Source organism: Pelodiscus sinensis, chromosome 1 (assembly GCF_049634645.1).
Source record: "Pelodiscus sinensis isolate JC-2024 chromosome 1, ASM4963464v1, whole genome shotgun sequence".
NCBI classification, from domain to species: Eukaryota; Metazoa; Chordata; order Testudines; family Trionychidae; genus Pelodiscus; species Pelodiscus sinensis.
This window is the reverse complement of record NC_134711.1, coordinates 306,651,526-306,676,174: the sequence shown is the minus strand read 5'-3', so window position 1 is coordinate 306,676,174 and position 24,649 is coordinate 306,651,526. Positions and strand designations below refer to the sequence as shown.

Genomic DNA, 24,649 nt, shown 5'->3' with positions numbered 1-24,649 from the left:
CTCCCATTCAGTACTCCACCACCTGCCTGTGTTACCCTGGAGACCAGCATAAATTATATAATGGTTCCTTTGGCTTTAAAGTTTATGAATTGGAATCCAAGTCCTCTTGGTCCTTAACTCAGCTCTTTCCATGCTCCCTCTTTTCTGTCCATGTTCACTCCCTTGCACTCATCTTTTTGTTTATCCATCCCTTACAGCTTCCTCATTCAGTTCCTTATTTCATTTCCCTTTGAGAATTTCTCATCTACTAATATTTGAGAGAGTTTGTGTGTCTGTTTGTTCAAGAACTCCTTCTAAATGGTAGGAGCTAGGACCGCCAAAGTTGGTATGCAGCTTCCTCTTATAACTTAAGGCAAAGTAAGGGCTTAGATTGGGGGGGAAGGGAAGCAAAGGGGCATGCTGTGTGTGTCTTCCATGTTTATGGCGGGGATGTGCTTCAACTAAGTTCCCTTTCTCTTGAAGACACCAGGCCTGTTTCTCCTTTATTTACCTCTGTGTTGTTCGCCCCTCTCTCAGGCACTCCTAAGGCACTTTACAGGGCTCATGCATCTGAGTAGCTGTCTGGGGAGAAGTGGGGAATTTTCATTTGGAGGGGGTAGAAATTGATTTTTGTAGGACCTGAGAGAGGAGAGAGTCTGTTCTCCGCTGCTGCTGTTCATATCCAAGTTATTATTTATCAGGACATCTGAAGTCTGAGATGGTTTTTATGTTTATGATGAAATCCATTGAAATAATTTTTTTTTTTTTGTCATTTGGGGATTATTCTGATGGACAAGGGAAAGTATAAACCCTAGGTAAGAAAAGGAATTTATTTCAGTAATTGAAGATTTTCTCTTCTCCCCCCGCCCTCCCCTAGCCCTTTAACAATTTACCTCAGAGAACAATTAATGAGTATTACATTGGTGCTTTGCAGGACTAATAGGTAATAATATCTATCGCTCACACAGTGTTTTTTCTCTATAGGTCTCAAGGCACTTTTCAAGGCAGAGCATTGTTATCTCCCATTTACTATAGGGGAAACTGAGACACAGAAACACAAAATGACTCTTGTAAGGTCACATAACATGCTGGGAAGGAATCTCAGGTCTCCCAGAGCAGTTGGCTAGTCGATGAGCCACTTTGCAAATGGTAACAGTTCTTATATGTTCCAGGGTATTCATTAGGTCTGTTCCTGAGATAAATATGTCATGAAATAAGACCATAAATCTTGATAAGAGGCTTCATTTTGCAGCTCTGCCTTCTGCCTCTGGCTCAGGGAAGCTCACACCGCCAAGGAAGAATTTTTATTAGAGATGAAGATGGGATTTACCTGATGTTGATAATAGGCAGTCAGCAAAGGGCACTGCTAACATGGTGCTTTGGCTGTTCAGATAAACCTTGGCTTTGCTAGGCTGCAGACAATTGCTTGTAATAAGAAATCAATCCCTTTATTCTGATCACAGTTGGGAGAAGAGGGAGGTGTTTACCAATTGTCAAGTATAGTGCTCATTCATAATGTGGGTGGAAAAACGTAAAATCACTTTCCTTTAAAAGGTGACAAGAGAGTCTGGATTAGGAGGCACAAGCGACAGCTCTGTTAGGGGATGAACTGTCCACTCCTCCCCTACAATTGATAAAAGAAAATTCCAAGGCTTCACCATGCTGTGACCTATGCATATGGGTAACAAAAGCACTGGCTGAGGACTTAATCCCCCACCCTTTTTATGGCGTCGTCAAATGTTAGAAGCTAAGATCAAGCAATGGTTGGTAATGCATTAAACAACAGAATGGCAGAATTTGCACATCTCCTTACTGCTGAGAGCACCATCACCTCCCCTTTCCTCTCTTTCATGTTGTACAAGTTTGCTTTTCTTTTCTAAAGAGTGAAACCGATTGGCATAAATTCTAACCATGGGCTAGCTAGGCTCACTCAGTTTTCTGCAGCATTAGCAGGCCTTTGTGCATAGAAAAATTAAAGGAAATTGTATAATGATCATGTGTATTAGATACTAAACTAGCCAGGAGTTAGATATATTTATAGCTACTTCTGCAAGTACTAATTAGATGCTAATTACAACCAGAATGGAAAGCTGTAATTTCTCATTGAAAATGAAAGAATGACCCTAAGGAGTTGTTAAAATCTGCACTGAGGCATCGTATTAACAATTAGTTGTTTAGGAGTCACTGATTTTTTTTTTCTGAAGGGAAAACACAAAGGAGACAAATGTTTTTATTCTAATTTATTTATTCATTTATCTTTAAATAAGAAACTTGTCATACCTTTAATCTGAGAATCAGTGTGGAGGAGCATTGCTGTGAGCTTGTGTCCTCCGTGACAGCCCCCCACTTTTTAGGGTAATTGTTCAATCCTTCCATGGCATTGAAGCTATCATAGACGTCTCTGGGCTATTGAAGGCGATAACACAAAATCATCCATTAATGATGGCGTGATTGAAGGGCCTTGGAGGTTTGGACACTTATAATATATGTTTATATTTTTAAAATTATAAATGCACTTACAAATTCTGTATAGAATGATATAGTTGAAGGCTACAAGTGACCACAAGCTCTCTTGTATATCATGAGCCACTAAACACTGCCACACCACCAGAATTAGATGAAAGTATTACAGCTCTCAGAACATTAAAGTATTGTGTGCCACGGGCAGAGAACAGGAGGGAAAAAGGTGCACCAGAGTAGTTCAGATAATTGATTTAGTTACACATAACCAGATTAATTTCAAGCCAGCTCCCTGCATGTATCGGCTTCTACAGAGGCTGGGGGGCAAACAGGAGCCATCCCGGGGGAAGCCAACTTAAAAGCTGGTTCCCCCCAGCGCTGACTCCATGGTGCCGCCTGTCCTTCCACCACCATCCCACACTGCTGCCTCTATCAAAGAGCCATGTAACTGCTAAGATTTCATGGGGTTACACAGCTATTCAGTTACATGATATCTAATATCCCTAATATACATATTATTTAATAACTATTTAAATGGATGGCCAACTAGCTGTGGAAAGGCTGAATGGGAGAGAGAAGGAAAAATCCTACTATCCTCATACACATCTCCCCCGGTATATACAAAAGTTTTTTTCTGCCATGTGACAGAATGTCACGTGGCAAAAGTGGCCAGAGAGAGGGGGATTAGTGAGGGAAGTGAGCAGGGAGAAGCCCCCCTAGTGTAACTAATGAAAGGATTGCACCCATTTCCGTTGAACTCTGCTTTAATCTCAATGATCCATGTGTTTGTGATAGCCAGGCATTTTTGTTACAACATATCTCTAGGAGGAAAAAGCCTGAAAAGGGTCTTAAGTTGTACAAAACGAAGTAACTAACAAGTCAGCTTGGAACTGCTGTCTTTGCTGGCTTCTCTTGGCATAGAGAGTGCAGTTCAAAGTCTCTGAACTGGTGCTCATAGCCATCGATGAGGTTGGTCCTGGCTTCCAAGCTACACCCAAATAGGTGAGCTCACTCTCTGAAGAAATTAGAATGACTGTGAACTTCATCCCATGCAGGACTAGCTGGCTGTGAGTAGGATCTACTCTCTCACCTGTTCACACCACACACACAATGAATTAAGGATTCTTCAAACTGGGAAGAAAGAAAAAAATATATATTATTGCTTTCTGTGTTAAATAACACAGTTTTCTGAGGCAGCCTTACTATGGCATTGCTACCACTCTCCCATAATATTGGAAGGCTCTCAGGCTATGTCTAGACTGCAAGCCTCTTTCGAAAGAGGCTCTTTCGAAAGATACTTTCGAAAGAGCCTCTTTCGAAATAGAGCGTCTAGACTGCACGTTGAACTTTCGAAAAAGCGGCTTGCTTTTTCGAAAGAAAGCATCCAGTGAGTCTGGATGCTCTCTTTCGAAGAAGCCCTATTTACATTGAAGAACGCCTTCTTTCGAAAGAGGAACTTTCGAAAGAAGGCGTTCTTCCTCGTGAAATGAGGTTTACCGCCATCGAAAGAAAAGCCGCGTTCTTTCAATTTAATTTCGAAAGAACGCGGCTTGAGTCTGGACGCAGGTGAGGTTTTTTCGAAAAAAGGCTACTTTTTTCGAAAAAAACCCTGAGTCTGGACACAGCCTCAGAGACTAGATTAAGAACAGTTAGGATAGAAAGAGGGATGATTCAATGGTTAGGGCCTTGGAATACCACACCGTTGGTTCCCTGCTGTAACAAACTTCCTGTGTGACCTTCAACAAGTGGTCAACAAGGATGGAGGCTGGCTCAATTGATTAAGAGAGCTTTAAACTAAGAATTTGGGGGAGATGGTTGGGAGATGCCCAGGTAATCTCTACGCCAGATTTTAACACTGAGAGGGAGGAAAACGAAGTAAGAAAGGATATTGCTGGGGGTAAGAGAATGAACCTGAGGAAGGGTGGGGTGGATACTAGTCTAATAGGTCATATTGGAGGTATAACGTCCGTGCCAAATTGGGTAAAGAATGTGAATGAGGCCAAACAGCAAAAATTAAGATGTTTGTACACCAATGCGAGGAGCCTAGGTAACAAAAAGGAGGAACTAGAGCTATTGGTCCAGGAAGTGAAACCAGATATTATAGGAATAACAGAAACATGGTGGAATACTAGGCATGACTGGAGTACAGGTATTGAAGGGTATGTGCTGTTTAGGAAAGACAGAAATAAGGGTAAAGGTGGTGGAGTCGCATTGTATATCAAAGATGAGGTAGTTTGTAAAGAAATAAAAAGTGATAGAACGGAGAAGACAGAGTCTGTTTGGGCAAAAATCACATTGGGAAAGAAAACTATCAGATCCTCCCCTGGGATAGTGCTTGGGGTGTGTTATAGACCACCAGGATCCAATTTGGATATGGATAGAGACCTCTTTAATGTTTTTAATGAAGTAAATACTCATGGAAACTGCGTAATCATGGGAGATTTCAACTTTCCAGATATAGACTGGAGAACAAGTGCTAGTAATAATAATAGGGTTCAGATTTTCCTAGTTGTGATAGCTGATGAATTCCTTCATCAAGTAGTTGCTGAATCAACAAGGGGGGGATGCTATTTTAGATTTGGTTTTGATGAGTAGCGAGGACCTCATAGATGAAATGGTTGTAGTAGGCAACCTTGGCTTGAGTGATCATGAGCTAATTCAGTTCAAAGTAAATGGAAGGATAAACAAAAATAAATCTGAGACTAGGGTTTTTGATTTCAAAAGGGCTAACTTTAATAAATTAAGGAAATTAGTTAGGGAAGTTGATTGGACTAAAGAAATTATGGACCTTAAATTGGAGGAGGCCTGGAATTATTTGAAGTTAAAGTTGCAGAAGCTGTCAGAAGCCTGTATCCCTAGAAAAGGGAAAAAAATTATAGGCAGGTGTGTTAGACCAAGCTGGATGAGCAAGCATCTCAGAGAGGTGATTAAGAAAAAGCAGAAAGCATATAAGGAGTGGAAAATGGGAGGGATCAGTAAAGAAAGCTACCTTATTGAGGTTAGAGCATGTAGGGACAAAGTGAGACAGGCTAAAAGTCAGGTAGAGTTGGACCTTGCAAAGGGAATTAAAACCAAAAGGTTTTATAACCATATAAATAGGAAAAAAACAAAAAAAGAAGTAGGACCGCTAATTACTAAGGATGGAGTAGAGGTTAAGGATAATCTAGGAATGGCCCAATATTTGAACAAATACTTTGCTTCAGTCTTTAATGAGGCTGATGAAGAGCTTAGGGATAATGGTAACTTAACAAATGGGACTAAAGATATGGAGGTAGATATTACCATATCTGAGGTAAAAGCCAAACTTGAACAGCTTAATGGGAGTAAATCGGGGGGCCCAGATAATCTTCATCCAAGAATATTGAAGGAACTGGCACATGAACTTGCAAGTCCATTAGCAAAATTTTTTAATAAATCTCTAAACTCAGGGGTTGTACCATTTGACTGGAGAATTGCTAATATAGTTCCGATTTTTAAGAAAGGGAAAAAAAGCGACCCGGGTAACTATAGGCCTGTTAGTTTGACATCTGTAGTATGTAACATCCTGGAAAAAATCTTGAAGGAGAAAGTAGTTAGAGACATTGAGGCTAATGGCAATTGGGACAAATTACAACACAGTTTTACAAAAGGTAGATCGTGCCAAACCAACCTGATCTCCTTTTTTGAGAAAGTAACAGATTTTTTTAGATAAAGGAAATGCAGTGGATCTAATCTACCTCGACTTTAGTAAGGCATTTGATACAGTACCACATGGGGAATTATTGGTTAAATTGGAAATGATAGGGATTAATATGAAAGTTGAGAGGTGGATAAGCAACTGGTTAAAGGGGAGACTACAGCGGGTCATATTGAAAGGTGAACTGTCAGGTTGGAGGAAGGTTACTAGCGGAGTTCCTCAGGGATCAGTTTTGGGGCCAATTTTATTTAATCTTTTTATTGCTGATCTTGGCACCAAAAGTGGAAGTGTCCTAATAAAATTTGCAGATGACACAAAGTTGGGAGCTATTGCCAATTCAGAAAAGGATCGGGATATCATACAGGAAGATCTGGATGATCTTGTAAATTGGAGTGATAGCAATAGGATGAAATTTAATAGTGAGAAGTGTAAGGTTATGCATTTAGGGATTAATAACAAGAATTTTAGTTATAAGCTGGGGACACATCAGTTGGAAGTAACAGAGGAGGAGAAGGACCTCGGAGTCCTGGTTGATTATAGAATGACTATGAGCTGCCATTGTGACATGGCTGTGAAAAAGGCTAATACAATCTTGGGATGCATTAGGCGAGGTATTTCTAGTAGGGATAAGGAGGTGTTAGTGCCATTATACAAGGCATTGGTGAGACCCCATTTGGAATACTGTGTTCAGTTCTGGTCTCCCATGTTTAAGAAGGATGAATTCAAACTGGAACAGGTACAAAGAAGGGCCACTAGGATGATCTGAGGAATGGAAAACCTGTCTTATGAAAGGAGACTCAAGGAGCTTGGCTTGTTTACCTTAACCAAAAGAAGGCTGAGGGGGGACATGATTGCACTTTTTAAATATATTAGAGGGATAAATACCAGGGAGGGAGAGGAATTATTTAAGCTTAGTACCAATGTGGACACAAGAACAAATGGATATAAGCTGGCTAGTAGGAAGTTTAGACTTGAGATTAGACGAAGGTTTCTAACCATTAGAGGAGTGAGGTTCTGGAACGGCCTTCCAAGGGAAGTAGTGGGGGCAAAAGATCTATCTGGCTTCAAGATTAAACTAGATGGGTTTATGAAGGGGATGGTTTGATGAGATAACATGATCTTGGTAACTAATTGTCCATTCATTATCAATGGGAAATAGGTCAATGGGAGGGATGATAGGAATTACTATAGAGAACTTTCTGGGTGTCTGGCTGATGAGTTTTGCCCACATGCTCAGGGTTTAGCTTATTGCCATATTTGGGGTCGGGAAGGAATTTTCCTCCAGGGTAGATTGGCAGAGGCCCTGGCGGTTTTTCGCCTTCCTCTGTAGCATGGGGTACAGATCACAGCTAGAGGATTCTCTGCATCTTGGGGTCTTCAAAGTATTTGAGGGCTTCAATATCTGAGATATAGGTGAGAGGATTATTCTGGGAGGGTTAGGTGAGATTCTGTGGCCTGCACTGTGCAGGGGGTCAGACTAGATGATCATAATGGTCCCTTCTGACCTTAAAGTCTATGAGTAAGTAACTTTGATTTTCTGTTTCAGTTCTCCCATCTGTAAAATGGGGCTTATAGCAGTTCCTGCCTCATAGGAGTGTCATGAGGATAAATACATTGTCAGATGCCCAGTTACCTCAAGAATGGGGGCAACACAAGCAGTGTTCCCTCTAAGCTGTGCGGCAGCACAGCTTCACTGGTGATTAATTAGCCCTGCCCAGTCAGTCAGCTTTGTGCATGGAGCCCCGAACCCCTGACTTGGCGGGGCTGATTAATCACCTGTGAAGCTGTGCTGCCCTGTAGCTTTGAGGGAACATCAAACACAAGTACCAGATATAAATTCCCAAATAGGCCAGTAGACAAATGCTGCTGACATATGAGGATCTTGGAGTTCATGAGCGGAATATTGGTGTTGTGTTCCCTTCGCATATTCTAAATATACCATCCAAGAGTTAGAGGAAGAGAATGAGAAATAAATTATTTAAAGTCAGTTTATGCATATAAAAGTCACATTTTGCTCTGTTATACCTGCATAACTCAAACAGTGGTTTTAACACACAACTAACGCCATGGTATTCGCAAGCTTCCTTGGATACAAATTTTCTCTGTCTTGAGAAGACAAACTGGCTGCTAGACTAGTTACTAGAAGGCTTATTATTGTGTATCTCTTCCTTCTAATGTTACTGTTCTCAGAGATTATTTTGTAATGTAAGTATGTACTTGTATCAGAAGATGAGGTGGCTATGAAGACCCTCTGTGTAGTATGTGTTAGCAACCTCAGTAAAATGTTTGCAGTCGGATAAACATATCTTTTCTTGTATGCCTGTTTTAACAGTTATACATGGATCTTTCAAATTTGCCACTGGGAACTGTAATTATATGGTGGTGGTTCTTTTATATTATATGCTGATATTCATAGTGAAAGACTTGGTTGCATTAGAAAAAAAATGGGTTTGGCTTGTTTCAGTTTTAGAGTTTGTTAGGCAGACTAGAATATATGTTTAGCCTGGATATGTGGTACATATTTTAAAGTAACATAATTTGTGTATTTAAAGTGAGAGATAATAAAATGCATATGGAATGGACAGACACTGAATATACTAGCATGTGAATACACTTCTCCCTCCTTTAATCTTGATTAATGATGAACATCACAAGTCCTGGCATAGAATATGAAAAACCACCATTTTTTATAAGAGTCCCAGTACTGTTTATGATTTTGAAACACCTAGGCTGAAATTGTTGTCATAGCACCTCTCAGAAGCTGTCATTTATATGCTTACTATCTTTTTTAAAGATATCAAACTATATGGGCCAAATTTTCAAAGCCTGCCTCCTGTAAAACTGAAGTTGGTTGTGTAAACAGAGAACTGTGCATGTATCAGACTTGCATGTCAATTACAGACTTTGTGCACCCAACTGGTATGAGTGCCAATTTTATTAGCACAAATCAGGCATCTGTCTTTGAAAACTTGGCCCTGTCTATACACACTCACACAAATGTCTTAACCCCCACAGAAATGGAGAAATAGTGCCATCAAGGAGCAAACATGCTGAAAATGTCAACCTGATATCATTCATCCTCACATTTTGTCACCCTAAATTTAGAATTTTGATTATCTCTTTACTTGAAGGAATCTGCCCTTTTCATGTTTTCTAAAACTCCCAACAACACCCTCTGAGGAACTTGGAAAGTAGTTATAATAAATGCAGCTGTCTTTGGGATAGATAGTTGTTTAACAGAGCACAATAATAGCTATAGGTATGTCTACACTAGCCCCCTAGTTCGAACTATGGAGGCTAATGTAGGCATTCGAAGTTGCAAATGAAGCCCGGGATTTAAATATTCCGGGCTTTATTTGCATCTTCCCGTCCGGTCACCATTTTGAAATTTCATTAGTCGAGACTAACTGCCCGCGGCTACACGCGGCAGGGACCCGGTAGTTCGAATTAAAGCCCCTAATTCGAACTACCTGTTGTTCCTCCTCCAAGGAGGTTTAACAGGTAGGTCAAATTAGGGGCTTTAATTTGAACTACCGGGTCCCTGCCACGTGTAGCCGTGGGCAGTTAGTCCGGCTAGTGAAATTTCAAAATGGTGACTGGACGGGAAGATGCAAATAAAGCCCGGGATATTTAAATCCTGGGCTTTATTTGCAACTTCGAATGCCTACATTAGCCTCCCTAGTTCGAACTAGGGGGCTAGTGTAGACATACTCTTATAAAATAACATAGATGCAATCTAGTAGGAATACCATATTCATTTGAAACAATTAAATGAATTTAGGTAAGCATCAGAATTAGCTTTATTAGCTTAATTGGCTAGAATGTGGGACTAGTATATTTACAAGTATTATTAATATTGGCTTTAATATTGTAGCAGCACTGAGGAGCCCCCTGTCCTAGGCGCTCTACCAACATAGAACAAAAAGAGAGTCTCTGCTCCAAAAGAATGAACAAGTTAAATAGATTTTAGACTATGTAACCAGAAAATAGCTCTAAATTTTATTTTCACACTTCAAAAAAATTATGGTCACAAAATTCTCTCTCACACACATCTTGATGTTGCATATTTAATAATTTCCATATTAATATTGTTGCAGTTTCTGAATTTTTCTAACTGCCAGCACAACAAGCTGAAGCTGGTGAGTCAAAATCAAAATTATCTCATTTCCTCTTGCTCCATGCGCTGCTTATTATGAGAATTGTGGGATGACAACTTGACTGGAAATTTTGTAGCCAATGCACAAAATAGAACACTCCTCCATAATCATATCGGCTCCCCAGTTCTGACGGTTAGTTCAAAAAAAAAATAAAAAGCCAAATTCTGTCCTTGAATGCATGTTCCAAAGACACCCATAGAAGGCAATATAAGCTGTGTATTTTAGCACAGAATTTGATCCACTGTTTGTCATTAAAATCAAGCAGCTTTCTTTCAAGAAATGCATCAGGGACAAGTAATTGAAAAGAAAAGGTGCTATTTCAGTTGTTTGGGGGAGAAGGAGCTGCTTGTATTTTACTTTAACCACATGTTACAAAGAAAGCTTAAATGTTTTTTAAATGGTAGCATTTTATGTTTAGCTTATTTCAAAGAAAGAGTTTGTTTCATTCTCATTGTCATGTCAGCAAAACCAGTAATGCGGTAATCTTTAAAGTAATTGCATGGTCTTCCTAATATTTTCTTCAGTATAGTATCATTCATGTAAGATCAGAATACATTCTCTCTAAATTAGAGGTTTACATGTGTAATTATATAAAATGATATGTTTGTTTATATCTCCAAGCCAAATTTAAATTATATTCTGTAATTTATCTTTGATATGCAATTTCACTATGTCATTTGCTAATTTATTACGCTAGATGAATGTGCTTTTAGACTGTTTAAAATGCCTCTCACTCATTGTGGATAATAAAATTGCCCTGATTATTGCTATCCATTTCTGCTCTGATCAGTGGTTAGAACAGTAGGCATGGAGTCAGGAATTTAGAGTCTGTGAGATGTAAGGTGAGTCACTTACCTGTGTCTCAGCTTCTCTTCCTGTAATATGATGGTGATAATACTTGTTAATCCTGCAGCGGATGCCCCCTGTCTGGGGGCGGGGTGTATGCAGCCAGGCCAGCTTGGCATGGCTTCACTGGGTTGCCGGGTGATGCTGGGATGGGGGTGAGCTGTAGCTCCTGTAGGAGAGGGTTGGGGCTGTGCTGCCCGGTCCCAGGAGAGAGCAAGATGGTGATCCCCAGCCGGCCACTCCTTTCTTGGTGTGGCTGCTCCCAGTAGTCACTCTGCAGTAGAACTGTCCCCCATGTTCGCTGCCCCCAGTGGTCACTGTGCAGTATTGCTGTCCCTCCAATCAGCTCTGTTCCTCCATGTTATGGAAAACAATCACATTCTAGGCACAGCCCATTTTTCTGGCACAACCAAACCCCAGAATGGGAGCCAGATTTGCTTGGAGCCTCTGGATAGAACTATAACACAAATGCCTGTAGCGTAAAGAAAAGCCCAACAACCTTACAAAAAGCACACTTGTGAGAATTGATCATAGTGACCATTCCTTTTGCCTGTCCAGTGGCATGTGTCAGGGTGTTTCACCAATTTAAAAGTTCTGTTTGAATAGTCATTGTAAAACTTTCATTTCAAAAGGAGAGCAAGGTGTGCTCTTCCCAAGGGCGTGATTTAAGGTAGAAATCATAAATAGAGTTGCCAGACATCAGGCTTTTAACTGGAACACTGGTTGAAAAGGACCCTAGTGACTCCAGTTAGCAGTGCTGATTGGGTCACTAAAAGTCCAGATGGCAGCACACTGGGGCTAAAAGGCTTGTTGTCTGTCCTGACTCTGTGTGGCTTCTGTGGCCAGCATGTCTGGTTCCTAGGCAAAGGGGCAGCCGCAGGTCTCTGTGCACTGCCCTTACCCCTAGTGCTAGCTCCACAACTCCCATTGGCTGGAAACTGTAACCAGTGGGGGATCCCGCAGTGGTGCCTGCAGGCATGAGCAATGCCCCTTCATCTATAAGCCAGAGGGAGAATATGCTGATGCTTTTGGGAGTCACGTGAAACTGAAGTAGGCAGAGAGCCTGCCTTAGCCCTGCTGTGCCACAGACTGGGACTTGCTTGAGATAAGCATTGCCTGGCAGGACCCCACACCCCAAACCTCATTCTACACCCCAGCCCCTCTGTCTCACATTGGAACCCCCTCCCGCATCCTAACTCCTTTCCAAAGCACATCTCTCAACCCCCAGCCCTGTCCCCTCCCACACCCAAATTCCTCCTAGAGCTAACATGCTGCACTCCATCCTGGACCCTAATCCTTGCACCAACCCCATGCCCACCATAAAGCCCCCACTTCCCACCAGATCCCTCACCCTCTCCCCCACCCCAGCCCTCTGCCTCAGCCCAGTGAAAGTGAGTGAGGGTGCAAAAGAGCAAGCAACAGAGGGAGGAAGGTGGATGAAGGGATGTGGCCTTGGAGATGGAATGAGGCTTCAGATCGGGCAGGATCAGGGTGCTGGGTTTTATGTGGTTAGAAAGTTGGTGAGCCTATGTCACTAACTATGATGATTGACATGCAGCACATTTGCAAAAGTGTTTGGAAAGGTGTGGGTTGCATTCGAGTATCTGACCTTCCGTCCATACTCCTTATGCATGTACATTTCTGGCTTAAGAAGAAGTTGGGCACCATTTATAAATAGTGTTATAGCAAAAAAGAGAGTGGGAAGGAGGGAGGGCCTAAAAGAGATGAGTCATATCCTCAGCAATGGTGTAAGCGCCATTGATACATGCCCTTGCCTTGAGCACAGGTTTCTGTAGTGGTGTCTTAATGCCACAAAAGGCCTTAATGAGTTCCACTTGAAAATCTTGTTGGTACTGAAACATTTTCTTAAATACAGTAGATGCTCATTAGTAGGAACATATTGTGCCCTTTTGCTATGTTGCTCCTTAAGCAGCTGTTGCTGTTCTAGGGGATGTCAGTAAGTCACCATAGGGAACGGTTGCTCCTAAAGGGTGCATGCCCTTACAAAGTGTTGCTGCAAACAAGCATTTTCCTTGTTCTCATATATGATTATTTGCAGTGTCACCAAATAGAGTTGCATGAGTAGTACAAACCTGACATCCACTGTGACGCCTTACTAAACCCACACAACTTCAGTTATTTTTCAATGCAGAGAACAGAATTCTATCCAGCTGAGATTGAAAAGGTCTATTGTATTTTTTCCATTCCTTTGCTAGCACAGGATTATTCCCAATAACAACAGTATACAGTTTGTTCTGATGTTTTGTCAAGTCTAGTCTGGTTTAAATCACTTTCTCTTGGGAGTCTGTTTTTCACTCTAATAGATCTTGCAGTGAGTCTGAAATATCAGGAAAAATGTAATTGTTAATTTAATCCGATTACTCCTCATAATTATGACCTCTGTTTTAGTGGTGAATGAAGTGATTCCACTTAAGTAGAAAGCGACGGTGTGTAGAGTGCTTTGACATTAAAGGCATTATATAAATATAAGGTGTAATAATAATAATAATTATTATTATTATTTATTATTAAAACAGATCAAGGTCATCATCAGGGTAGATCCTCTCATTGAACAAGTATGTCTTCTAGCTCAGTAATGGGATACTACTGCTCCTGTTTTTAAGTGAACATGAAAAATGAATACTTGCAAAGTATATGGTACATTTATCTTCAATAAAATATATACCTCTGGGAATATATACATCTGGGATTCAGTTGTCTTAGTACTAGTCAAAATCTACCTCCAAGACAGCACTCAGTATATCTTGCTATTCAAAGAAACACTTTGTGTGAGGTAAAGGTGGAAATTTTTAATTGCCAATGAGGAAGAAATAAAAGCGATAACTGTTTTAACAAAATAGTAAGCTAAGTAAATTTTGGAAAGTCTGTAAGAGTGTCTCATATTTTCTTTGTTTCATCTAAATCCTGCATGAGGTTATTAGTTTATAGAAGAGCATTATTTAAAGTAAAGTTTCTTGATCTTTTTAATGTAAAAAAGTTACTCTGTTTAAAGGCTCTTTATACATAGAACAAAATGATGAAATTACAGCACAAAATCTTCAGTGTACGAGAGCTGGAAATCATTATACATACAAGTAGCTATTACAGAAATAAACTTCTTTGTCAAATATAATAACAAAAAAGAGATAAAAAACATTGGAAAGTTAAATAACAGAATGCATTGTTCTGCATTGGCACAGAAGTAATCAGCATCAATTGTTCAAGAAGTCTACAATCTTTAATGGGGTTCTTGCTGTAAAATTACACTCATATGCAAATGATTGAAATTCCTAATTGCAAGACAGTTTGTGAATCTTCACTGAGGTTTTTTAATTTACAACACTAGCTACAGTGTATTAACTGTATAAACACAATTATAACACATTTTCAGTTTTTACATTGTATATTTTTCCCATTACAGATTCATTTTCAGGCAAACATGGATTGTGGTGATAGCTGACCAAGATCAAGAAAACTAGGCATGATACTGTTCCCCCAACCACTAGCCCTAACTTTGGAGAATTAAGCAAATAAACTTGTTTCTTATCGTCAGTGGGGAGAGACATTGACAATCAAACATTCTCCTTTTTCTCGTAGGTCTGATTACGACAACATCAAGAAAATTAGATCGAGAGCAGCAGGCAGAGCATTTTCTTGAGGTAAAACTCTGATGGGGAATACAGGGGGTTCTCTGTCTTCAGTTCTTACCAGTTTTGAGTAATCAGCGTAAACTTTGTTTCTGATACCACACCTGTTGTCTAATTTTCCTGTTAATTATAAAATCAGGGTTTTTCCCCCTATTTCTAAGGCAAAGCTTTACCCTCTCCTGTTGTCTGAAAGAGTTGCACAAAGGAGGAATCTGACTCACTATGCAGGGGAAATAATTAAGTTGACAATCCACATAATGCTTTTAAACTGTAGAAATAGACAAATATTCCCTTTTTTTGTAATCTCTTTCGGTTATAGCAAGTTTTTGTTACTTGTTACAACAAGTTAAAATATTTCAGAGAAGCATTTGATCTTTCAGTTGACTGTGTCCCTTTAATGAACTTCTGATTCTGCACGTGGATATCTTTGCACCTTGTGATTGCTGCTGTTGAAGGATATTGGATTGTTCCCCGTATACCAAATTAAACATGTTTAAATCTTTGAAGGAGTGAGACCTAATATTGCATCTTGAATCTATATGCAAAACCATATAATGCGAGTGGAAGTGAAAACTGGTTTTGCTCACTTTGGCTGGATCATCAGGATGGTTCATTTTTGAAATTTCAAATTTAAACCCATCAACTACAGTTTGAATAAGAAATTATTTTTTGCAGTGGAAGGTTTATTTCAACTACTATTTCTCAATAGTATGTGTCCTCTCATCTGAATAACTATCTATAATATGCGTGCCTCTGAGAAAACTGTATCTGTGTATTGACAAGTCCAATAAGTGATTTGTGTATTGCCACTCTAAAAACCATGTGATAAAATGTTTCCATCCTTTTCCATATACCGGTCTTGGCTCTGATTTCATTGTAATTTATTTTACTGAAATTACTCCTGATTCATAATGGTACAAGTGGAAAACCAGGGCCACTGTGTAAGATTATCCTGTAGACACAGGCATCCATATAATGTTTTCAGAAACTTTCCTCATAGAAGTGTGAACTAAAGACTATCAGGGAATATCTGGATATATTAAGCACTTTACAGGAGCAGAATTGTGGGGTTTTTACATTCACTATTTGGCAGAAGAATGTAATAATCCCTTGCTTTCAGATATTCCTTCCCAGGGTTAGTACTGCTTGAGGGAAATTCCTGAGCTCTTGGCTTAGTACAGAGCAACAAGAGAGGAGGGTTAATTTCTTACCCAACCTGCTATTCTCTCCCTCTCTCTCCTTGTATTTTTCTGCACAATCCCAAACATCCCAGGCTATAAATAAATGAAAAAGTATAAAGGGAATTTTTTCTTCTTTAGGGGATTTCTTCAGTTGGAAAGTTAGCTAAGTAATTCTTTATTTTGATAACTAGAGATTTTTCAGCTTTTATTGCTGGGGAGATAGCCAGCAGAAGTGAATTTGGCATAGATTTTTAAAGTATTATTAATGAGAAACTTGGGTCTTAGACTAGGTGTATGAGGTAATATCTTTTATTGGACAGATTTGAGTCTGTAAGTCTTTTTGCATCTGTGTTTTCTCGGGAGATCTGAATGAAACACACCAGATGCCAGTTTTCCAAAGGATTCACCCCCCAAAAGGAAGCATTATACATCTTGACTTTAGCAATTACCTTGACTTGACTTTAGCAGATACAATGATATACCTTGAACAAAATACAGGACTATGTAGCACTTTAAAGACTAACAAGATGGTTTATTAGATGATGAGCTTTTGTGGGCCAGACCCACTTCCTCAGATCAAATAGTGGAAGAAAATAGTCACAACCATATATACCAAAGGATACAATTAAAAAAATGAACACATATGAAAAGGACAAATCACATTTCAGAACAGAAGGGAGATGCGGGGCGGAGGGGGAGGGGAAGGAAGGTAAATGTCTGTGAGTTAATGATATTAGAGGTGGGGAAAGGTAAATGTCTGTGAGCTAATGGTATTAGAGGTGATAATTGGGGAAGCTATCTTTGTAATGGGTAAGGTAGTTGGTTTCTTTGTTGAGCCCCCCATGGAGAGTGTCGAATTTTAGTATGAATGACAGTTCAGAGGATTCCCTTTCAAGTGCAGATTTGAAAGTCTTCTGGAGTAGGATGCAGGTAATTAGGTCGTTGAGACTGTGTCCTTTCTGGTTGAAATGGCAAGAAACTGTTTTTTCTTTGTGATCCTGTCTAATATCTGTTTTGTGAGCATTGATTCTTTGGCGAAGTGTCTGAGACGTTTGTCCAAGGTACATGATAGCATAGATTATATTTCTGGATGCGCAGGAATATGTATTCTTGATCTTATAACTCACTTGGTTAGGCCCAATAATGGTATCAGCAGAGTGAATATGTGGACAAAGCGGGCAACGGGGTTGTTGCAAGGGAAAGTACCATGGTTGGTATTAGTGTGGTAATCATCTAATAAACCATCTTGTTAGTCTTTAAAGTGCTACATAGTCCTGTATTTTGTTTCAGCTACACCAGACTAACACGGCTACATTTCTATCATGATATACCTTGACTTTAGAAAAGCTTTTGATGCAGTAATGGTCTTCAACCTTTTTAAGCATTTGATTATTTTTTGAATTGAAGTGCAATCCAGGATCTACTTCCAACCCAAACATCCTTGCCCTGCCCTTTTCCTGCCCCTTCTCTGAGGCCCTCCCCCTGCTCACTCCATCTTCTCTCCCTCCCCCATCCTCACTCACTTTTATCAGGCTGGGGGGCAGAGGGGTGGGATGCAGAGGAGGGGGATGTGGACTCTGATCTTGGACTAAAGGATTTGGAATGTGGGAGGGGTTCTGAGCTGAGCCTGGGCAGGGAGCTGAGGTGCAGGAGGGGTTCAGGGTGCAGGATCTGGGAGGGAGTTTGGGTGCAGAGGGACTCGGCTAGGGCAGAGTTTTGGGGTTCAGGACTGGGGTTGGGGTTCGGAATATAGGCTCCAACTGGGCACCGCTTACCACAGATGGCTTCTGGGTGGTGGTGCAGGGGACTAAGGCAGGCTCACTCCTACTCTGGCCCTGCAGCACTCCCAAAAGCAGCCAGCAAACTCTCTACATCCCTGTCCCCCCATCTGCTCTGTGGAGATGGGGTACAGGGTGGGGGAAGGGGCTCCATGACATCAGCACCCCCTCCTCTTCTTCCTGTGCCCTGCACAACAAGCAAGCAACTCCCGGGGGAGAGGGGCAGCTCCAAGGCAGAAGGCAAGAGCAGCACGGCAGTGCTGAGAGGGGCAGTTGAAGTGCCAGCACTTGATGATGGCCTCCAGAATCACCTATCAAAGGTTCCAAGATCTACCAGTAGATCCCAATCTACTGGTTGGTGACCACTGTGATAGTCTCCCACAGTATTCTTGCCAACAAGTTAAGGAACTATGGATCGGACAATTGGACTATAAAGTGGATAGAAAGCTGGCTAGATTGTTGGGCTCAACAGGTAGTGATCAACTACTCGATGTCTGATTGGCGGTCGGTTTCAAGCAGAGTGCCCCAGCCATTGGTTCTATGGTCAATTTTGTTCAACATCTTTATTAATGACCTGGATGAGGGGATGGATTGCACCCTCAGCAAGTTCGCAGATGACAGTGGAGAGAGATATGTTGGATCGTAGGGATAGGGTTCAGAGTGACCTAGACAAATCGGAGGATTGGGCCAAAAGGAATCTGATGAGGTTCAACAAGGACAAGTGCAAAGTCCTGCGCTTGGGATGGAAGAATCCCAAGCATTGTTACAGGCTAGGGACTGATTGGCTAAGCAGCCGTTCAGCAGAAAAGTAGCTGCGGGTTACAGTGGATGAAAATCTGGATGAGAGTCAACAGTGTGCCCTTGTAGCCAACAAGGCAGATGGCGTATTAGGATACATTAGGAGGAGCACTGTCAGCAGATCTAGAGAACTGATTATTCCCCTTTATTCGGCTCTAGTGAGGCCGCATCTGGAGTCCAATTATGGGCCTCCCATTACAGAAAGGATGTGGACACATTGGAGAAAGTCCAGCGGAGGGCAACGAAAATGATTAGGGGGGTGGAGCATATGACTTATGAGGCAAGCCTGAGGGATTTGGGCTTATTTAGTCTATAGAAGTGAAGAGTGAGAAGGGATTTGATAGCAGCTTTTAACTACCTGAAGAGGGGTTCCAAAGAAGATGTCGAAAAGACTATCCTCAATAGAATGAGGAGCAACGGTCTTAAGTTGCAGTTGGGGGGATCTAGGTTGGATATTAGGAAAAACTATTTCACTAGAGGGTGGTGAAGCACTGGAATGGGTTACCTAGGGAGGTAAAAGAATCTCCATACCTACAGGTTTTTATGTCCTGGCTTGACAAAGCCCTGGGCGGGATGATTTAGTTAGGACTGGTGCTGCTTTGAGCAGGGGGTCGGACTCAATGACCTTCTGAGGTCTCTTCCAGCCCTATGAATCTATGATCTTTAATGGCATAAGGAGAATGTTCTCATATTACTTATAAAATTCAAGCTTTAGCTTTCTGAGCAGGACAATTTTACTCAGATTTTTGTCCAGTTTAGAAAATATTGATTAGTCTACAAGTTTTTGATGGGTGCATATGTAAAGAAATGAGATGATGTGTTTAGGGTGAGTCATGAGGTTTAGAATTGAGATTAATAGGATAAAATTGAGCCCAGAAAAGTGTAGGCAATCAGCAAGATCTGAAACAACCTCTTGGAAAGTGGAAGGAGCCCTGCCCCTTGGGACTTTTAAAACTAAACTGGGAAAACTGAGCAAAAACTTACTGCAGGGAATAGAATTGTACACTGGCAAGGAGATGAAGTAGATGACTAGTAGGTCTTTTTCATTTGCTAATGAAAAGTTAACATTTGCCATCTCTACAGCATACTTGGAGGCAAGTTCAGCATAACAACAACAAATAGGCTGTTGATGATTCAGAACTGAGCGGTCTGATGTGGGCACATTTTTATGACGCACTTGAAACATTTTGTGAAATGTTTGACTCTCAATGTGTTTAATTAACCTCCTAGGGAGTCCTTAATTGCCAAGATTACCATGGTCTTCCAATAATATGATTATTACCCTTCCGGCTTTGTTTCACGTCCTCTTTCCAATAGAGACTATCTGGCATAAAAAAAAAGTAAAACTGGCTCCCTCTGAAAGGATCTTATTAGAGCTTGACCCAGCAACCTCTATTTCCGCTTGCACGGTGCATGTATGAGGCATTGATGGACATTTCCTGGTTAGAATGCCTTTTAATTGTTTTTAAATCGTCATGGCCTTTTCTCAACTTGAACTTGATTGAGGCACTGTCTGCAGACAACACAGTATGTAGAGAACACATTCCATTGGTAAAAGGTCTATCTCCGCCCCATTCACAATAGCTATTAAAGAAACGAGGCCAAATGTGATTGTGGGGACTAATAGCTATGATACTTTGCAGTGTTGTAGCACATTCATTCATAGCTCTCCAACGGCTTCACACTGGTGCTTTATAGGCAGAGCAAATAGGGCACACAGTGGTCAAGCAACTTGCCCGGGGTCACAGAATAAGTTACTGGCAATGTTGGTCTCCTAATTCCATTATTCCATTCATCCTTATTCCATTCTGACACCGCTGCCCAGTGTAAAGCATCCTTCTGTTAATCTAGGTTGTTAAATGCCCCCTGATTCACACCATAGTTTTGTTCCTCCCAGTATTTAGTGAATTCATCTTCACAACACCTTGTAGGACAGGGGGCTATTTATCATGATCCTCATTTTACAGATGGGGAGCTGAAGCACAAAGGGACTTGCCCCAAGTCACATACAGAGCCTGAGAAAGCTTTGGGCATTAAACTCAGATCTCCTGAACCCCAACTGCAGGTTGAACCTCTCTGGTCTGGCACAAACTGTGGTCCAGCATGATTTTAGTTAACCAGATGTACGCTTATCATAAGTGTGGCCAAGTTTCCCGCAGTCCCATAAAGTTTGTTTACAGCCACCAGTCCTGGCTCTCAGCATTCTGTGCTGAAGCTCTAATTTAGCCCGGTTATCTTCTCAGCGCCCAGTAAGGCCATATCTAAACTACACCCTTCTGTCAGCAGAGGGATGTAAATGAAGCACTTTGAAAGTGCAAATGAAGCGGGGATTTAAATATTTAAATAAATATATAAATCCCTGCTTCATTTGCACTTTCTAAGTGCTTCATTTACATCCCTCTGCTGACAGAGGGGTGTAGTTTAGACGTAGTCTAAGCTGCAGAAGCATTGGTTATGCTGCAAGACAATACTGACCTCCCATGGTTTGGCAAATTCTCTGGTTTGGCACCAGTTAGGTCCTAAGGGTGCCGGACTAGAGAGGTTCAACCTGTAGTGAATTTTTCTTATAGACTATGCCGTTTTGTAATGATCTGTCTTCCAGTGTGTGTCTTTTTATAATGAACATCCATGTCTGTCGTTAAAGGATTCTGCACAAGTCAAAGAATACATGCAAAGGAAGACATTATCTTTCAGAGCCTACTTATGTGATAGGAATTCAGAAAGACTGAAGTCTATCTAGCTAAAATGGCTAAAAGATTCAAACTGGTTTTTTTTGTTTTTTTGTAAATGCACTTATTTATTTCTTTGAAAAAGACAGCTTTTAAATCTTCCATGAAACATATGTTGTTCTTTTTAAAAAGATAAAATAAAGATGGTGGGGTTTTTCTTCTTTTTTTGTTTTTGGTAAAATCATGTCATAATTCTAGGGCTTAGAACTTTATTACATACCGTATATACTCGAGTATAAGCCGAGTTTTTCAGCACAGTTTTTGTGCTGAAAAATGCCCCCCTCGGCTTATACTCGAGTCAGCCTCCTGCTCGCGGGCGGGCTCAGCGCGTCTCTGCCGCCGGCCGGGTCTAGACGCGTGAGCCCGGAGCTCCGGCCCCCCAGCCCCTGCCCTCCTGGCCCTTCCGGCCCCTGCCCTCCTGACCCTCTCAGCCCCCCTGTCCCCCCCAGCCCCTGTCTCCTCGTCCCCCCCCAGCCCCTGCCCTCCTGGCCCTCCCGGCCCCCCTCTCCCCCCAAGCCCCTGCCCTCCTGGCCCACCCAGTCCCTGCCCCCTCGGCCCCCCAGCCCCTGCCCTCCTGACTCTCCTGGCCCCCCAGCCCCTGCCTGCCCGGCACCATGGGCCCTTGCCGCGTGGGAGGAAGGGCGATTGGGGCCATTCGCCATGACGCTCGGGTGCAGCGCTGAGCTCGGGAACAGCTGGGCCAGGAGCCGACTCGGCACCGTGGGCGTCTGTTCTGGAAGTGCCCGGGAGCCCTGATCACGAGCTTGGGCCCGATTCTGGGGCAGGTGCACAAGGACCAGCCGCTGCTCCCTGCTCCCCCTCCCCTCCCCTCCCCTCCTATGGTAAAATCCAGCCAGCACCGGCACCCGCTCCCCCCGCTGGCTCACTGGCCCATCGACGCCCGGCCCGGGTCTCGCACAGCCTCCCCCCCCCCGCTGGCTCATTGGCCCATCGATGCCCGGCTCTGGTCTCTCACAGCCCCCCCCCCCCCCCCGCTGGCTCGTTTAGAGGGGGCTCGTTGGCAGGCGAGGGGGCCGGAACGTGGGGGCTGCGGGGCGGGGGCGGCGGGGGCTGAGCTGTGGCCGTGCCTGCAGAACCATATTGTTTTTGTTGACCCTCTTTTCCACTTACAGAGCTAGGTTATTGTTTTTCTTTGAAATAAATATTCATGTAATTTTATTGGTATCTATCTTCATTTTTTACATTTACCAGTAGCTGCCTCATTTCCTACCCTAGGCTTATACTCGAGTCAATATTTTTTCCCAGTTCTTTGGGGTAAAATTAGGTGCCTCGGCTTATATTCGGGTCGGCTTATACTCGAGTATATGCGGTAATTACTGCTTGGTTGCATTTTGTGTGGCTGATGTAAATGGGTTTCAATGGAACGCATACTGCATGGTTTCTCATTATACTGTATGCTTACTAATAGGACATTTCTAGTTTAAATAAGGGGGGAATGATCAACTTCTTACATTACTTTCTAAGATACAACAACTCAAATGCAGTTTCTTAGGTTATTCTGTGGAATATTTTAAATAGATCCATGCTTTAAATGTCACTCTGATAAATCAACTGAAATTATGATAGTTATCTGCTTGTTAAGCAAGAGAATTAAAATAAATACCTATATTTCAAAATGAGATGTGATTACAGTTTTCAGAGAATCTACCTTTATTCCCCTGTAATAATTGGACATTGCAACATTTTTAATAAATCTTTTCCAGCTGCTTCTGCATGCCTTCATCCAATTTGCCTCCTCTGTCCTAGATTTGTGTCTCTGTCATGTTCTAATAATTCCACCAAAGAGAAACCATTTCATGAAGGATCTACAGTCTTGTTCTTTGCAGTTTACTCTGAAACACCGAGAATATAAATAATTCCTGTTCTTCTCTACTATGTACATGTGCAGCTTGATGGGAGATTGTTTAATCCAAGTTACAGCTCATTGATTTCTACATTCATTCTGTAAAACAGATCTGAGTCACTATATGTTCTCAATTTCAGTAGTTTCAGAATGAGCTCTTGCAAATGTTGGTTCAAGCCATTGTGAGCAGGCATCTGTAAAATTTACTTGCTGATTTTTGTTGACTCTCTTGCCCTTCAAGCCTTGTATTTAACAAGGGGATTGGCCTTTTGTATAGAGAAGATTCAGATTTCAGTGTACAGTTCTTAGCAGAGACTCCAAAACCTGAGCACTGCATGACTGGAAGGTTCATAAAAGCTATAGTAAAATGTTATTTCTTCTTTTTACCCCACTAACACAATTTCAAAAGTGCCTAAATACCTTAGTCAAATTTGAAAATGGGAAGGAGGCTCCTAAACACTTAGAGTACCTCCACACTGCAAAGAAAAATCCATGACACCAGGTCTCAGAGCCTGGGTCAGTTGGCTTCGGGTCAGGGGGTTTGGACGAGGAACTAAAAATAGATTAAGAACTCAAGCTCAAGAGCTCAAGCTTCCAGACCCTACTCCCTTGCCAGGTTAAAGAGACCAGGACCCAGCCCAAGTGGGAACACGTATGCTACTAATTTTAGTCCTCGGTGACCAAACCAAGCCTGAGTCCATTGACCCAGACTCGAGACACAGTGCTGTGGGTTTTTCTGTGCAATGTAGGCACACCCTCGGGCACTTTTAAAAGTTTACCCGTAGTCTGTCCATGTTTAAATACTTGACAAGGGACACTGTAGTTTCTTACCTTATACAGTAGTACTTTTTTAACACAGGAATTGATCAAAAAGTATTTTCAGTGGAGTCTCAGAAAAGAACAAAAAGTAGCTGCTAACAGCTATTGCAGATAAGCATGGGTGACATTTAACTATCTTAAAGAGTTATAACTTAAGGGTTTTTAAGAAGCTGTTGTGACAGATTTGGCTCTTGAAATTTCAGCTCAAGAACCATTATTAATAAAGGGAAAAAGTGTCTTGGCTGTCTCCCTGCTTACTTTTAACGAACTTTGTTCAATCAGAATGTTGTAACAGCACCTCTGAGATGCCTTGCTTGTGTAGAAATAACGCTCTCATCAATCTTGCTACTGTGCTGCTTTAGTATAGTTCTGAGAAGGATGTCAGTAACCATGCAAGAGGCTGTAATGAAGATAAATTGGCAGATCTAATGTAAATGCCAAAATATCAGGGTCCAGTGAAACATGTTGGTTTCCATTTACTGTGAGTACAGTAGCAAAAAGCAATATATAATCTATGTTGCGTAGCGTGTATTTATGTGCAGTAATCAGAGGGAAACATAATTACCCCTGCAATGCAGTCAGAAATAGATCCTTCTAAAAAGTTAGTTTTCATCTATAATGGAAAATTGAAACCAAAAGGGGAATTCTGATATGTGGGACGTTGCTATCCCATTTGAAATTTGTCCTGATTACCAGATTGAGGAAGAGTGTTATT

General features: G+C 41.6%; 1 protein-coding gene across 9 annotated transcripts in view; it reads left to right on the top strand.

Annotated features, from left to right (window-relative positions):
* Positions 1-24,649, top strand: part of FAT3 (FAT atypical cadherin 3) — a 647,479-nt gene that overhangs the window by 389,897 nt on the left and 232,933 nt on the right. For all 9 annotated transcript variants that reach the window (XM_025188675.2, XM_075919378.1, XM_075919376.1 and 6 more), the window contains exon 4: positions 14,716-14,777. In XM_025188675.2, the coding sequence (XP_025044460.2) occupies positions 14,716-14,777 (62 nt within the window). The remainder of the gene's footprint in view (positions 1-14,715; positions 14,778-24,649) is intronic.